Source organism: Sitophilus oryzae, unplaced genomic scaffold, assembly GCF_002938485.1.
Source record: "Sitophilus oryzae breed Bouriz unplaced genomic scaffold, Soryzae_2.0 scaffold_172_pilon_pilon, whole genome shotgun sequence".
NCBI classification, from domain to species: Eukaryota; Metazoa; Arthropoda; class Insecta; order Coleoptera; family Curculionidae; genus Sitophilus; species Sitophilus oryzae.
This window is the reverse complement of record NW_022146424.1, coordinates 4,778,130-4,794,802: the sequence shown is the minus strand read 5'-3', so window position 1 is coordinate 4,794,802 and position 16,673 is coordinate 4,778,130. Positions and strand designations below refer to the sequence as shown.

General features: G+C 32.7%; 1 protein-coding gene across 1 annotated transcript in view; it reads left to right on the top strand.

Annotated features, from left to right (window-relative positions):
• LOC115881607 overlaps positions 1-16,198 on the top strand; it is a 109,823-nt gene extending 93,625 nt beyond the window's left edge. The window contains exons 4-13 of the mRNA XM_030899155.1: positions 1,544-1,739; positions 3,885-3,995; positions 6,024-6,134; positions 6,750-6,962; positions 9,178-9,343; positions 10,668-10,937; positions 11,768-11,906; positions 11,967-12,090; positions 14,781-14,983; positions 15,832-16,198. Of these exons, the coding sequence (XP_030755015.1) occupies positions 1,544-1,739; positions 3,885-3,995; positions 6,024-6,134; positions 6,750-6,962; positions 9,178-9,343; positions 10,668-10,937; positions 11,768-11,906; positions 11,967-12,090; positions 14,781-14,966 (1,516 nt within the window). The 3' untranslated portion in view covers positions 14,967-14,983; positions 15,832-16,198. The remainder of the gene's footprint in view (positions 1-1,543; positions 1,740-3,884; positions 3,996-6,023; positions 6,135-6,749; positions 6,963-9,177; positions 9,344-10,667; positions 10,938-11,767; positions 11,907-11,966; positions 12,091-14,780; positions 14,984-15,831) is intronic.
• Positions 16,199-16,673: the final 475 nt, after the last annotated feature.

Sequence of the window (16,673 nt, the reverse complement as noted above, 5' to 3'; positions counted from 1 at the left end):
TTAGAGAAAAATTCAATCATATTATCATGTTTTTTTCTAATAATAACAACCAAACCAAACAGTATGGAAATTTGGAAAAGTATAAACTAGATTAAACCATTTTAGAACAAGCAAAAATTTTTGTTAAAAATGCGTTATTCTTAAAATGTCAATAATAAAAAAGTGTTTCCTCTTGTAAAGACAATCTGGGGACATACTGTATATTTACTTAGTTCTCTAAGATGTCCAGGATTTATTTTTTTAGCAATATGCCTAGATTAAACTCTTTGTTTTTTAAATGTAATTACAAGTCCTTTTCTTAAAATAAGAAATCTTCTAATTTCATTACTGAATAGCTAATTTAATACAATGTAATTCAATTAAACTTGACTTTAGAAGACACGGAAGATACAGCAAAACAATAATAAATCTACCATCAAAGATGCAAAATTACCAAACGATGATTCCTATCTGCATCGACAATCAATCAGCTAAAAAAAAAGTAAAAGGAAGATATTGAATTATAAAGTGCATATCATTGATTATAGCTATTAAAAAGATGTTCCTAGTAATTATTTTACACGGGTTTCGTAATTAACATTCTCCTGTTATTTTTAAATAATAAAAACTTTTTTGCTATGCAATAAAATTACCGGTTAAAGTGTACATGAGAATATTCATCATCATTATTAGCGTCTGCTGTATAATTTGTTATAGAATGTTTTAAGTTTCATATTGCAAAATTTCTGTCTTTGGGTAAAATAGTGTATAGTAAAAAAATCTAGGCTTTATATTACAGAAATATGCTAGGGGCTAGCCCACATTTTAGCTGAATTATTCAGATACTGAAGTAAAACTTTCTTTACGCGCAATGGGAGTAAAATTTGAAGGCTGTGACACACGAGACGCGAGAGGATAAGTGGTAACGTTGATTTTTTGATCTTGTAGCGTCGTAACTCGGAATGTAGATGGTGCTCGAAGAGCCCCATCTTTTCATGATATTTTGACGACGTTTCGTGCCCTACGAAACCCCATCATCAATGCATCAAATAAAAAAACCGTCCGATTTAAATGAAATTTGCTATGTAGATAGATTGGACCAACGCCAACTTTACCGTTTAAGACATGAGTCACTGTGACAGTTAGTTTTGACTTAAGAAACGTCAAAAGTTAATACGTCGTCTTTAGTCGATACGTTTTGTTTATATCTTCATCAGGGTAGGACTAAGAATTTGATATTGAAGAAAAATGTGGGTCGATTTTGGCATAATTGGCGACGGGCTACAGGATGACGCACGCGACGTTTCGAACCGATCCCTATAAATGGATGAAATCATCAGGATTTTTCTTAATTATGGGTCGATTGGAAGCAAACTTGGTACCTGGATAGAGGTACCCGAATGGAGTTCTCAGACGGAGAGACAGCTAGACGAAAATAAGAAGTTGTCAGTTATGAAAACAATTGTGAATGTATTGACTGTAATGAATATATATTTTTCTAACTATATTAGCTTTATCAGCAAATGATTAAAACTCAACTTTACGTTTTTTCTTCTTTTTGCAGGTATGTTCTAGTCCCAGAAAAAAATACCCTTCATTCGCCATCGCCGAAATTTCTCCCCCTGGATTCGCCATTTGCCAGAGCCCCCAATCCGACGCATCCTCCCCTATTCGCCGCCATTTTGAGAAGGACGACGGGAATTAAGGTTCTGGAGTGCCACGCCTTCATCTGTAAGAGGGAGGTAGCGGCAAATGCTTTAGTAAGTTAAACCGTTATACTTGAATTGTAGTTTAACAGGACTTTCGCCAAAATAATTTCAATACCTTTGAAGCAGTTTCAGTTCTCTCAAACTTTTTAAAATTTAAAATATAATATTTTGTCAAAAAATCTATATACCGCCATTACTCGCTGACGAGTATTTGACACAACTTTAGAGAAGGTGACTCCAACATCAATACCACACACATGAAGACCTACTTGCCTGTGAAATATTACTGAAGACAACCAGTAAATACTCTTTTATTTATCTTCTACCTATAGGTTTTCAAAAATTGTCGTTTCCTTTTCTGTACCAACTATATTATACTATACTGCCATTACTCGCTGAGGAATATTTGACACGCATCAGAAGATGGTCATGCAAGGCGTTTTCTTTCATGAGCTTTTCTGTGACTGAATATCTCTCTATCGCACTCCGGACATTCAAAAATCTCATTGCTTTGTTGCCTCTTTACTTTTTGGTTGCCGCTGTTAACTGACTTTACAATTCTTCTTCATTGCGTTCTACTCTGAGCTGCTTCATCCTACTCATTCTGCATGTTAATCCCCTTTAAGTTTTCGTGGAAAATATCCTTGTACCTTTGGAGTTGTCCACCTGGCCTCTTCTTAAGCTCACCATAAAGCAGATATTTTGTTATGCAGTTTTCTTGCATTCTGCATACATGACCAGCCCATCTTAAGCGGAATTTTGTAATTACGACTTCAATACTGTCGCAGTTAGCTTTTTCAAGGACCGATACGTTCAAAAATCTATTATCATTGTCTAGTACAATGGAATCAACTAATATAATAATAAATAATATATATTTTTTTCTTTTTCTGATTAACATAATTTGTACATAACTTCATGTGTTGATCCCATCAGCCTCAAATGTATTTTGAGCTTGCAATGTCTTAGTATACGTACCAGGGTTTTGAGAATCTTTCTGTTTTTTTCTATCACGTCTGCCATAAATTTTGGTAAATGTTCTTCTCTACTATGAACTGATTAGCCTTCCTTTTTCCTGGCGAATATTTCCACCGTTTTAGATATTTTTTGGCCATTTTTGAAATTGCTTTTGCAGAAAGGTTCTGGACCTATGAATTGAATTGATGGATCTTGTTTATCCATTTAATCTGCCTTCACTGCCTTCACTAAGACACAAAGGTAACGAACTTTTGTGTCTTACTTAAAAATGTTTTCAGTACTTCAGTTTGCAGACAGTTTCTCCTTAAATATTAAAACTGGAGACATTCATAACATGCAACATGCATAACATTTGTTAACCGTGTTAGTATCATTAGTATGTTTGAACTGTTTTAGTTAACTGTTCTTAACTAAATATACCACTTGTTTACTACTTTTTGTCCATAGCAACTGTTAAAATTGCCTTATATCTATCAAAAATAGTATAGTGATACTTTAACAGCGAGGATAGGTTAGAAACTTTATTTCTTCTTGCACGTTTTTTAATAGCGTCCATTTTTGAAAATTTTTGTATTCCTTGTCATAAGTTATTCGGGATTTAAATGGAAGTAGTTTGGATATGGCGTTTGTCACCTCAGCCTGAATATCTGTTGGTAATTTACTTATTTCATTTTGAGTCATTTCTGGCTCCAATTCAGTCAGCAATAGACACGAAAGAGAATTAAAAAATATTGACTCAAAACTGACAACTAAAGAGACAGCTTTATTTATTTGTCAAATTACATAGAAACCAACGCCAACCCAGCACAACATTTTTTCTACTCGTAATAAATTCCTTGAGATAATAATTTCTGAATATTTTTTAAAACGTAACTCGATAAGGAAAAAAATATTGTTTTATACACGACGATAAAATTGCATTATCGTCTGCCGAAATTAATTCACTCGCGATTTCATCGCTCGTAGACGATAAAATACCATTTTATCGTCTTGTATAAAAAATAACTAATTTTATCTCAATAATTTTTCCCAACAGTTAATTAAGATATAAAGAAATTAATATTAAAAAAAACACATTCAATTTAATCAGATTCAATGAAAGTTGATAGTCAAATTTAGTCAATGTAAGCATTCAGCTCTTTAGAACTTTGCCTCAACCCTTAAATTGGATGAAAATGGCAGACTCATTAACAAAAGTTTTTTTATTTCTTTTTTTAGGTTAGGTGTTGTTTTCATGCCTACGCCGATTCTAGTTATGCGAAGCAAGTTGACACGGCGGGAAGTATTTACGGCACCCTGGCATCCGAAAGGCTGACTAACAAAGATAAGGTTAGTAAACTGTCATAATAACTGGTGTTCGCGTTATTTTCGACATCTGTTTGTTCATTGTTAAAACAAACTACCAAGCACGGTATTGTTTAATTTGGTCGCACGTAGCTGTCTTAAAATAATATTGTTTCAGAACCGGTAATTGGTGTTTGGAGTTATCTAGTCTAGCCAACAAATGACTATTTTTTGTGAGAATCTTGAATCTTTACTTAAGCAGCTTGGGTTCTAATATTGGAGGAGAAGATTGTTAAATCTACATTATTTCCGGATTTTAAATATTTCTAGTTTTGGCTTCTTTGATGTGTATTAATGAACGTAAATTAGATACTTTAATAAATCTACAAGAAATAAGAAGAAATATGTAATTCCGGAAGCATATCTCCTAAAATATTAAAAAAACAATATAGATTATATTAGATTTTAGATCGTAGATTTTATCGGAGGAGGGAAGGTTAATAACAGCGACCTTACAGATATATTTTGCCCCCCCCCCTTTCATGAGTTATAACTCATCTTAAAAACTTTGACGAAAGCCGGTATCTGGGACGGTTTTACAGAGGTTAGTTCTCCGTCTCCTATATTAGACGTACCAAAGTTTATGACACGAATGGTTGTCGTCTCGGCGTACTCTATGAGGTTCTGGTGTTTCCCCATTTTCCCCACAGAATCTGCATTCGCAGTTGTTTCTTAGCATCAACAATTGAACATTGTTCTTACTTAAGGTAAGTCATGAGAAATTTCTTCGAGTGTCTTAGACCTTTGAAGGATTCCCATTGCAGGTTCCGGATGTAATCCTCCAAGGTTCTTGAGTTCTTTATGAAGTTTCCACTTGGGAAGCAGAACGGTTCTGGTCCAGCTAGGGGGAGTGTTCGCTCCTTTTCTAATTAGATCGTTTTCTTTTTCATTACCTTCTATCTCTTTGTAAGCTGGTACCCAGACTAAGAGGACTTTGTTTTCTTTGCCTAATTTACTCAGTTTCTCTAGGCAATCTTTGACCAACTTCAATTGATGGTTAGACTCTAATGGTGCTAGCTAAGTTAGCATTATCAATGATAATACTAACCATGTCATTATTATTGGCAGATATTATAAAAATAAAAAGATTTTTGACTCTTCTACGAGTGTTGCCTTTTAAGTTTTTACAAAAAGTAAAACAGAAACGAACAAGTTCGAAACAAAGTGTTTTATTGCTTTCGAAATATTCGCTCTTATGATCTATACATTTTTGGATACGCTGAAACCAACTCTAGAAACATTTTTCAACTCTGAAGCTTATATCGTAGAAACATTGTTTTGAAAGTCTTCAACGGCTTTTTCAGGTGGTGAAAACCGCTGTCCGCGCATTTTTTGTTTGACAGTGGGGAACAAGGAAAAGTCACTATAGGCAATATGACATTAATTCGATTTTTTTCTCCTTCAAATACTCAGTTGTTTGACGTGCTTTGTGGGAGCTAGCTGGCATATTCGTGATGAAGAATGATGCGACGTTTTTTGTTCTTTTTCCTTATTTCATCGAAGATCGTTGGCAAACAAATTGTTGTATACCATTCGGCATTAACAATTCTTCAATCCTCTAATGAATGATTGCGACGTGCCCAATACAAGTGAAGAATCAAGCGATTGAAAAACTTGAAAGGCAACCCTCGTATCTGGCCAACTGTAAGACTTTTTATTCATCTTCCTTTCTCAAACTCGCATTTAACTTCACTGTAAACTAACTTTTCTCTTTATTATTCAACAGAATCATCTTCTGTGCAATTCAAAATTCGTAGATTTTTAAGGTTTAAATTCAGTAGAGAATAATCTCCTTACCGGTAAATTTTATTATTAAATAAAAAAGTGTTAAACATATTTTGTTTTTTAATAAGAAAGTGTTAATAAATAAAAAAGTGTTAAACATTTTTTTGAATTAATTTATTTCTCTCAGCTGTAAATAATATTATATTATCACCGATTTAAAATATTTACGTTAAAATTTGACTATTTTAAAAATTTAATCATGGTTAACCAACTTTCGACGTTTTTTAGATAGAAGAATGGAAGATGAGTCGTTCCCAGTCCGGTTCTACCATGACCATAAACACCATAACCAACGGTAAAGATGACATTAGCATATACAATGGCGACGAGAACCACAAGGTGGGTACTTAAATCGTTAATGCCCATTAAATATTCTCCAATATTTTATCTTGAACGTTTTATCATTAAAAATAATCACAGCCCAAAAAATTGTAAACCTGTTTGAAGACATTGTGTAAATGGATAATCTAACTTTGATGATCAGGTCTATTATAAAAGCTGTTTAAAAAGGTGATATTTAGTGTTATTTGTTATTATTGTTTTATTAGGAGTAAAATGACACTTTTATGGCGAGGCTGTACGTTTGACATTACAGGCGAATTTTTACTCCGAATAGAACATGCTATTTTTGTCAAACGTCACAAATAAGTTTTTAAACAATTCCAAACGTTGCAAATTATATAAAAATATTTAAAAGTATTACTTTGTAAGTCATTATAAATCGAGAAACTATGGTTACGCTCGTTGAATTTGTTTGTATCAGTTTAATAATTTGTTAATAATATATTTTCGTACTTTTGTGCTTAGGCGTAAACTTTTATGCCTAGGCGTTAAAATAACGTTTTTATATTGCGAATCACGTCGCAAAATTAATACTTTTTGACGTTTGAAAAAAATTAGTAGAAGTTTTGTTGTTATCCACAAAATAAATTCTGAAGACTTTCTTGTTTGTAGGTTTGGGCAGGTAGTCAAGACAATCTAGACGGCATTTATGACGTATACGCACCTTCATCTACGTTAAGCCGGCCTTCTAGACCTCGACAAATCGCGCAACCTGTATCTGTACCTCCGCCACCAATCAAAGAGAAGAAGAAGAAGAGTAAAGGTCTGTCAAAGTCACTGGCAGGATCGAGGGAAGATTTGTACCATCCTATTATGAATGGAAAAGTAAGATATTAATAACTATTTAATTACTCACTCTTAAACTGCTTATAGATATTTAGATAAGAAATCTGCTGATATGCGTTTTTTTTATACACGAAATTTGTGTTTAAATTTAAATTATAAAACACAACATCTTGATAATATGACACCATATGTAATTAGTAAATTAAATTTACAAGAAAAAAAAGAGGAAAAATGCGGTAGCAAAACACAGCACACCAAATCCCATTCAAATCGAAATAAGGGTTTTAATAATATCTTAAAAAAATGTGTTTAATTTTTTAAAGTTTGATGCCATCTAACGAATAAATGAACCACTCTTGTATATTTTGTAAATGTAAATTATGTCCAATGAACTTATTTTGATACCAAAAAGACATGCTTCATATTTAGTTTTGAAATTTACGATCATAAACGTATCGATATACAATTTTATAATATTAGTGGCGCAGTGGATAGGATAGTAAACATTTGGATTACAGATAGAGGTACCGATTTGGTCATCGAAACTGTGCGGTCTGGATTTTAACGTGTAAGACAGTGATGTAGACAGCTCAGTGGAAAATCAAACAATGTATTAAAAAGAGATAAGCATTGGGTCAATACGTTTCTTCTATGCGGTATTGCCGGATTTTGCATCAAAATTTCAAACCGCGCAACTAAACGTTTAAGAAAAATCTTGCATCTAGGGTTGAAACTTTATTTTTCACTCTTATTTACTCATTTTACTACAGCTGTAATAGATTATACAGAGAAGACCAGGCTACTAGTAACATAGCAAGTTGCCGGACGAATTTACGTTTACCCAATTTGTGTTCGTACTCGAGATTCACTGCCGGCTAGTCGGCTAGTCAGACAGTATGTAGTTGCAGTTGTGCTTGGACGGGTCGATCGTGACAGACTAGGAATACGACGCGAGGAGTCCCGAGTATTTATTATTTTCATTTTAAGTGTTTACCTTCACTTAAGGTAACATTTAAAATAAAAATACTTAAATCTTTATTATTTGAGTGTGTTTACAAGCCAAAACTAAAAATAAATAAATTCTCTAAACCCAAAAAAAACTAAAATATTACTCTAAATAAAAAAAAAAGTTATAACAAGTGTTGAAAAAGACCACCTTCTTGTGCTAGAGAGAAGCCTAGGCGGTCGTAAAATCCCCGTCTGGCATTGGCTAACATATTAGGGCTAATAGTTTGGAAAGCCTCTCGTATTTTTACTTGAAGCTCATCCAGATTATTAGCCCTATTATGACCATACACTTTGGGTTTTACATAACCCCACAAAAAGAAATCATTGGGAGAAAGATCTGGTGATCTAGCGGGCCACAAAATAGTTCCATATCCACTAATTGAACGGTTAAACACTTGCTTTAACTCCTGTTCTTCATTAATCAACACATCAGGCTTCATGTGTTTTTGTGGGGACACGCACCCATGTGTTTCAAAATTATTAATAACTCTTGATATAGTAGGCAAAGATAGAATTGCCCTGTTTACAAAAGTTTGTGGAAAAATTGTTTGTATATCCCGATAAGACCTAGTTTGGAAATACCATTTTACAATTTGAATTTTCTCACGAACTTCGTAAACATCCATTATTTTACTTAAAATATAAATTTTACACAAGAACTGTCGCGAGAATCTATGTATTCGTTTTGGCTATTAAAACACGAATAAATATAAATTATGAAACATTCTTATCACATATCTACCTATTTTTATTTTATCGCATTTTTTCGCCTGCTTTTATTCGGCCGACGGGTTTACGCTAATTGGTCCGGTTCTGCCTATGTTACTACTACGGTGGTCCGGTCTGTATATTGCTTAGGTATATTATCTTCATTTCAGTAGTATACATGAAAGTTTTTAAAATAGCTTATATTTTTCTACACACATTTTCCTACAAATGTAAAAAAACCGGCAACACTGTATGTCGTTTTCGATTTTGTCTCTCTGTCTGTCAACCGGTTATTTATATTTTATTCTCTGTCACAGGCATTAAAATCCAGACCGCATAGTTTGCCTCACCAGCAGGGTATATTAATTTGTATATTAGTAATATCAAGTTAAACTTGATGTTTTTAACTAAATTAAAGAAAAAATGAAGCTAAAAATAAATAAGCAGTAGAAGTAATTGAATTTATTTAAAAACTCATATTATAGCTGAAACTTTGGTTTTGTTGATCAATTTATAAACTCTATTATCTGTTCTTTAGGCTAGTAGCGTCTCAGGAACCTTAATGAAACCAAGACATAGCATGCCAAGAGATTTAAGGGAAATGAGCATGCCCCCTGGCCCTCCTCAACCTGTATATATCGTAGGACCACCGCCAGGACCGTACCAAGGAACCTTACCAAATCCAAAGTTTTTCAAACATCATGGTAAACTACCACTTTTGTTATAAATAATGTCTATAAAATTGTGCCTTATTATTACAAGAAGTTTTCTCGTGTTTCTTAAAAACAATTTTTTTTTTGGTTAAAGTAAAAAGCACTAGAAAATGTATCTCCATCTCATCTCAGTATGTTTAAATTTAGCTCGTACATTTACTGAAATGATCTGAAAAGATTCAAACCATTCGATTTGACACTTGTTGTCATCTCTCTTCTTTATACTTTTATATTTTTTTTGTTTAAATTCAAGTATTTTCTATACATTCGTCTTCTTCTTCTTCCTTCTTCATAGTAAACGAATCGCCTGTTTGGTTTCGTCTTCTCTACCGGTCAGACAAAGGGTCAGTCTCACAAGTTGTCGTTCCATCGTTTTTGTGGACGTCCTAAGCTTCTGCGATCTAGCGGTGATTTGTCGCGTGCAACTCTCACTATCCTTCTGTTGTCCATTCTGCTAATATGCTCGTTCCATTCTTCCTTTCTGCTGAGTACACTCATTTACATTTTTTACCTTGCATGCTCTTCTTATGCTTTCATTTCTCTCCTTGTCCAGAAGCGTCTTTCCAGCTATTCTGCGTAGTACTCTCATTTCGGTTGTCTCTAGTAGTTGTTTAGTTGTCGCTGTATCAGGTCGAGTTTCTGCAGTGTATGTCATTATTGGTCGTACCGTTGCTTTGTAAATTCTCGCTTTAGTTTCCACCTCAATGTTTTTATTTCGCCATATCGTGTCATTCAGGCATCCTGCTATTCTGGTTGCCTTCGTTGTCCGTTCTCGCACCTCCGCTTCTACATCACCATATCCTGAGCCTAGATACTTAAACTTCATCTCTTGATGGATAGCATTGCCCTCGACTTCCAGTTTGCATCTTAGTGGTACTTTTATTGTCGTCATGCATTTAGTTTTCTGGGTCGATATTATCATATTAAGTGATTTGGCAGTGCAGTTAAATCGATGTAATAAGCTGTAGATCGTCCTCATTTTCAGCTACCAATACGGCGTCGTCGGCATAGCACAGAATAGTAATTTCCTGGTCGCCCATACTGTATCCCTTCAGTAAACGTACATTTCCTATTATTTCGTTCATAATGATGTTGAAAAGAAGAGGGTTCCTAACCTAACCTAACTAAACCTTGTCGGATACCACGGCCTACCTTTACTGGTTTGGTCAGTACCGCGTTAATTTTGGCTTGAATTTGGTTCGCTTCATATATGTTTTCTATACATATATTTCAATACCTTTCTAGATTTGAATATGCGATCCACGATCAATTTATTTACAGAAAAGTTATTCATTGTTATTGTCTTTTCTTTTAGGAAATACCTTTTCTCATAGGCCGAAAGGCAAGATGCTGATACCAGCGAGACCTATACCACCTCCCATGGTACCAATAGGACCAGTAATCATACCAGCACCCGCGCCTTCAACTTTAACCAAATCGAAGAAGAAACACAAACAAGTGCCCATGGAGGAACCGATTTATATGCCCAGTAATCGAGCGCTCAGTCCTGTAGCTAGCTACCAACCAGTCAACTTTCCCCACGAAGCTTACCTGATGCAACATTATGCTACAATGGAAAGTCAAGGTTAGTATAAAATATATAGGGTGTTTTAAAAAGCATGTATCATCTCTCGTGAGGAGATTCCTTACGTAAAAATAAGATTTATTTTTCATATCAACATAGGTCCGATTCTGCTTTGTTTCGTAGCTACATGGTGTTGAAATCTTAATATTTTTTCGATTTACTATCGAAATACACGAATTACTAAAAGTACTTGGAAGAAAGTTATAATAAATCCAAAGATTATTAAGACTTTAACACCCTGTAGCTACGAAACAAAGCAGAATCTGACCTATGTTGATATGAAAAATAAATCTTATTTTTACGTGAGGAATAGTTCTTACACCCCTTCTCTTTGTTCTGCTCTCCCCACGAGAGATGGCACATTTTGAAACACCCTGTATACCGTGTGAGAACACGGGGCATAGGAAATCCCTTGTAAATTTTGAAAAGGTTAAATATTATCTCCCCAGATAATTTTGTATAAAAGTTGTATTAGACTTTTTGAATAGGCGTTAATTAAAGTTGTGCTTTCGCCTAGAATTTTGTTTTATTCAGAATGGGCATTTAAATGCTACTTGCAAAAATCTACCTCCGAATTAGGAAAACTTATAATACGGCCCAGGAAAAGCTACAAATTAAAATACCAGCAAGAATATGATTAAAAATTACTGCAGTCAGTCTTGTAGGCGGTGTTCACTCAAGACTGAGAAACAAATCGTTGTGTTGATCAATCGATCAACAATCGATCGTAAACAATTTTCCCCATTAGCAATTCCGTTATTTTAGTAACTGATTCATCAGCATCTTATCCGTAAATTACAATTATTTAGCAACAATGTTATTGATTTTAGGTAAACAACGAAGAAGTAGAGAAAGATCTGTGGAAAAGCAAAGCAAACTAAATAAAAAATTAGCCCAAAGTATGAACGGACTTGATGATCCAAATTTAATAAGAGATGATGAAAGTCCATTCAACACAGGAATATATAGGTAGATTTATAATTCTAACAAAATATTATTGATATTCATATTACATAACTTCATTTATAGGAAAAAAGGCCACCTTAATGAAAGGGCATTCTCTTACTCTATCAGGCAAGAACACCGAAGTCGAAGTTATGGAAGTTTGGCGAATTTGAAGTTTGCCAGTCCTATACCAAATGGAGTTCATGATGTAAGTATAAAGATAAAGAGCTTAGTTAACACGGTCAAAGTGTACTTGGATGAAATATATTTGGACGCTGCGCACGTCTTATTTGGACGCCACTTGGATCGTATCAAGTATATTATATATATATATATATATATATATATATATATATATATATATATATATATATATATATATATATATATATATATATATATATATATATATATATATTAATTAGTCTCCAATGTCTTCTAAATTTATTATTGAATAAGTGTATTAAAAATATAGGTTTCAAAGGTTATATTAAGGTATCTCACAAGGTTTGGTCCAAAAAAAATGTTTTTTTTATCAAAATTATTAGTAGATAAGAAGTTCTACGTATTTTTATAAATTTAAAAGGCAAAATGTACTTTTATATGGAGTTGACATATTTGTTACTTCCTGATTAATAATATTTCCAAATATACATTTCTAATATTTATAAAGTAATTAAACTGTGCTCAAAATTTACTGTCTGTCACTCAAACTCGACTGTGCTCAAGATTCATCCAAACTATAGCTTCATTCATAACCTCGAAATTAGTGGTGCCAATTAGCGTAGAAGTTTGTTCTGTAATTTTAGCATTTGCATTCAGAACGGCAAAATTAGTGGTAGGCATTTTCAATTGAGTGGAAAAAGTTAACAAACATTTAACTTTTCAGTAATTATACTTTCACTAGCAATCAGCAAATACAAAATTTGCGACAGATGTCATTTTGGCCTTTGATTATCATCCGTCAAGACAAAATTTGGTTATACATTAAAAGTTTATTATTTTATTATTATATATTATTATTTATATATTATAGCTAAATATTGGGCTTTCTCTATGAACTGACTATTGGAAGCTGTTGCTAGGATATTCTATTAATTTTAATTGTGTTTGTTAGACATTGTAAATGATCGTAAACTAAAAAAAGTATAAAGTGTAATGAGGAAAATGCATATTTTTTAAATAATGGTTTTAAAAATAGTTCATATAATTACAAAATGAACAAAAATAAATCGTTGATATCGGTTAAGAAATGCCTCTAATATAAAATAATTAAATATTGTTAATTTAAATGGCCGGGCAAACGCTCTCTACCGCGCCTTGCCCGCTGTGACGTCACCCGCCGTTCTTCTGGTTGAGTGGAGCCAGACGCGTGTTTTATTTTACACAGTTTTGTGTTAATAATACATAATTAGTAATTAGTGATATTTATAAATAGTAATGGATGAGCGAAAACAGAAAAAAATGGTCCAAGGCCATGAGAAGAGATGAAAAGAAAAACGTTAAATTATCCTCTATTTTTACGATTTATTGTTATGAAGATCATTTCATGTAAGTTCATATATTTATGTATATTGTCTTACATAGGTATATGAAATTTGAATGTACAGGGTTATTCAATATATTTTGACACCCACATACAGCCTTAACTGCAAGTTTTAGAAGAAAACATTAAATAAAAAAGTTGCACGGTTTTTCATATACTCTCTTTTAAAATTAATTCTAGTTATACAGGGTGACTCAAAAAAAGTGGTGCAGAAAATTGTAGGTATTTTTCGCTTTTCAACTGTCAATATTTCGTAAACATTTGAATTTTTATAGGATATTATACATGAAATATATCTAGAATATCTAGAAATTTCCGAAGAATCCAAAAATATATAGGGTGTTTCACTTAAAAAAGTAACTTAATTTTGGCGTTTGCTTATGGGACACCTTGTATAATATGTTCATTACTGATAAACAATTTATTTCCTATAATTTCGTAAAAAAACAATCTTTAAAAATAACATGGGTAAGGGGGTGTCAATATATAAAAAAAACTTTCTTTTTCACGCTGTTCTCTGGAGTTATTTTTCCGCGTACTAAACAAATATTTTTGTCTCTTTTCACTTCTACATAACCTACAGCATTATCTCCATACGTCTCCCTACCTGATCTGAAAAATAAGTTTATAACATTAATTTATAACTATATAAAAGTTCGTAACAGTAGGTACCTACTTATACTTAAATATGCCTCAGTACTACAAAGAATAAATGTTACATATCTCTCTGTTTTTTTCCTCGTAATTCAGCACCAATAAATTGGGAATTTGTATTTATAAAAGCATCGACTTTTGGCAAGTTATCTGATTGTGCTTTTACAAACCCGGAATCTGCCATTACTTAAAAAATTCTCAGAACACACAACACATACAAATAATAACTGCACAAAAAAGCATAAAAAGCTCCTTCAATCAACGCTAAAAGCAACAAAAATGTCTTAGTACGCCACCTAAATACGTGCATAAACGGAACACGTCTGGCTGCTGCTGGCCATCGCGCGTCGACGAGAACGGCGGGTGACGTCAGACCAATAGAATATCGTTTCAATTCGCGAGGCGTCGTTTGCGTTATCCATAGTATTTTAATGGCCCGTTTTATAAAGTTGTGGTACTGCTTTCAAGAAAAAAGTTTTTTTTTGCATTTACACATATTTATTCTAATAAATTGAACAGTTTCTGGCGAAAAATAAAATATATGCATCTTCCTCATTGAAACCACTAATTTATTCCACTAATTGCGAGGTTCTGAATGAAGCTTTACTGTTTCTTACTTTAAACGGTCTCAATTATCTGGAAAAAATATATTTTCAAAGCATTTTTGTAATAGGTATAATTAAGAAGTTGATTTTTAGGATATAGATCGAGAGGATATAAAAAAAGAACGAGAAATAATGCAGATGGTGCAGGATCTTGACCTTTCCGGAGATGAAATCGAAAGATCTGAGGTACCTCGAGGCATGTACGACCCGCGCGGAATGACACCTGGACCTGTCATAATGACAGGCGCTCAAATTAATGGCAGAGGACAACGCAGATAAAAATTGTAGATAGATAGGTATAACATTGCTACATAATAAGTTCTATTGATTTGTTATACGGGAGCGTCTCAAAAGTGGCTCATCTCTATAACTTTTTAATTTTTTGAGATAAAAAAATGATTGGTATGTTAGTATATGACATAAATTAGGATTGATTTACGTACTACATCTAGGAATTACTGCAAGTATTGGTATTTAAATGGCACCCTCGGTATTTTTTACTTTATTCGATAGGAACTGACACTCATGAATGACATATCATATGTCAATTTTTTACATTTTCGCATATGGCTTATTTGAAATTGTAACATGCGGTTTATAATGACAACTTGACTCGAAATACCAAATGTGTGACACCAAATTATTCGCAAAGAAATGCTTTTTCCAAATATGCTAATGAGTCACTTTTGTTCCATATGAAAAAGTTGAGATACGATTTAAGCAACTTTTAACCGGCCAAGGACGAAAAACGACGAAAAAACTACGATTTTGTTTTTAAGTGAAAATGTCAAAAGTTGACATAGAATATGTCATTCTTCTCAGAGTGTTGAATTTTCTATCGAATAAATTAGAAATATACCGAAGGTGCCATTTAAAAATCAAAAATTGTAGTCATTTCCGGTGAAACAGGAAGTGACCAAAACAATTGAATATGTCGATCAATGCTAAATTATGACATATAACCGACTAAATCTCGTTTTTTTTTCTGAAATAAAAAAGTTATAAGGGTGGGCCACTTTTGAGACGCACCCGCTATATCAATTATACCTCTGTTATAAAATTTTACAAGCTTTTACTACAGATTATTCAGTACCAGATGGTAATTTTTTGTGAAAAATTTTTAAATATTTTATTTTTGTTGCAGATTTACAAAATTTGTGAAGAAGCATTCGTATATTCATCAACTTGAATATAAATTTTAGTTTATTTTAGTAGTAATACAGACATTGAAACAAACCATTATGATATTAATTTAAAATAAATTAATAAATTACCGTTTAAGGATTTCTTAATATAGATATTTTAGATATATGATAAGCATTTTACATAACTAAATTAATATATACGAGTATATGTATGTATATTAGATTTCTAAATGTAGAAAATCACATTGTATAAATAAAATAAATAGGAAATACTAGTACACACTGATCAAAATTGCTCAATGCTCAAAATACAACGTAAAGTTCATGTTTAATAATCATGAATAAAAATATGAAGATATTTTTTATGATTTAATGAAACTGAACTAAATATTTCTAAGAAGAAATTATGTTATTTTCTTTTATTATAGATATAAAAAGATGTTAATATTTAAGTGCCATTCAAATATATTTGAAACTAGAGTTGTGAAAAAAAAAATCAACAATACAAAGAACGTTTTAATTATATTTCTTTAAAGTCTGTAAATATTACTAATATAATGATAATAGTACAAAAAGTTAGTTTTATTTTAAGTTTATTTATTTCTTGTTATAAAATGGTATTAGGGTCTCACAGGATATACAGGGTGTCCCATTTTGGTTGAAATCATACGGTATCTCCGTTACTAGTGAAGATAGAAGGGTGCGGTTTGTACAAACCATAGACTTAAAATAAAATATAGACTGAGCATCTCATTCATAAATAGCTGGAAGATGCGGTCAGACAATGTCTTATTATTGTTGTGTTATTGTTTTAGGCTCTAACGAGTGCAACACGAGCGAT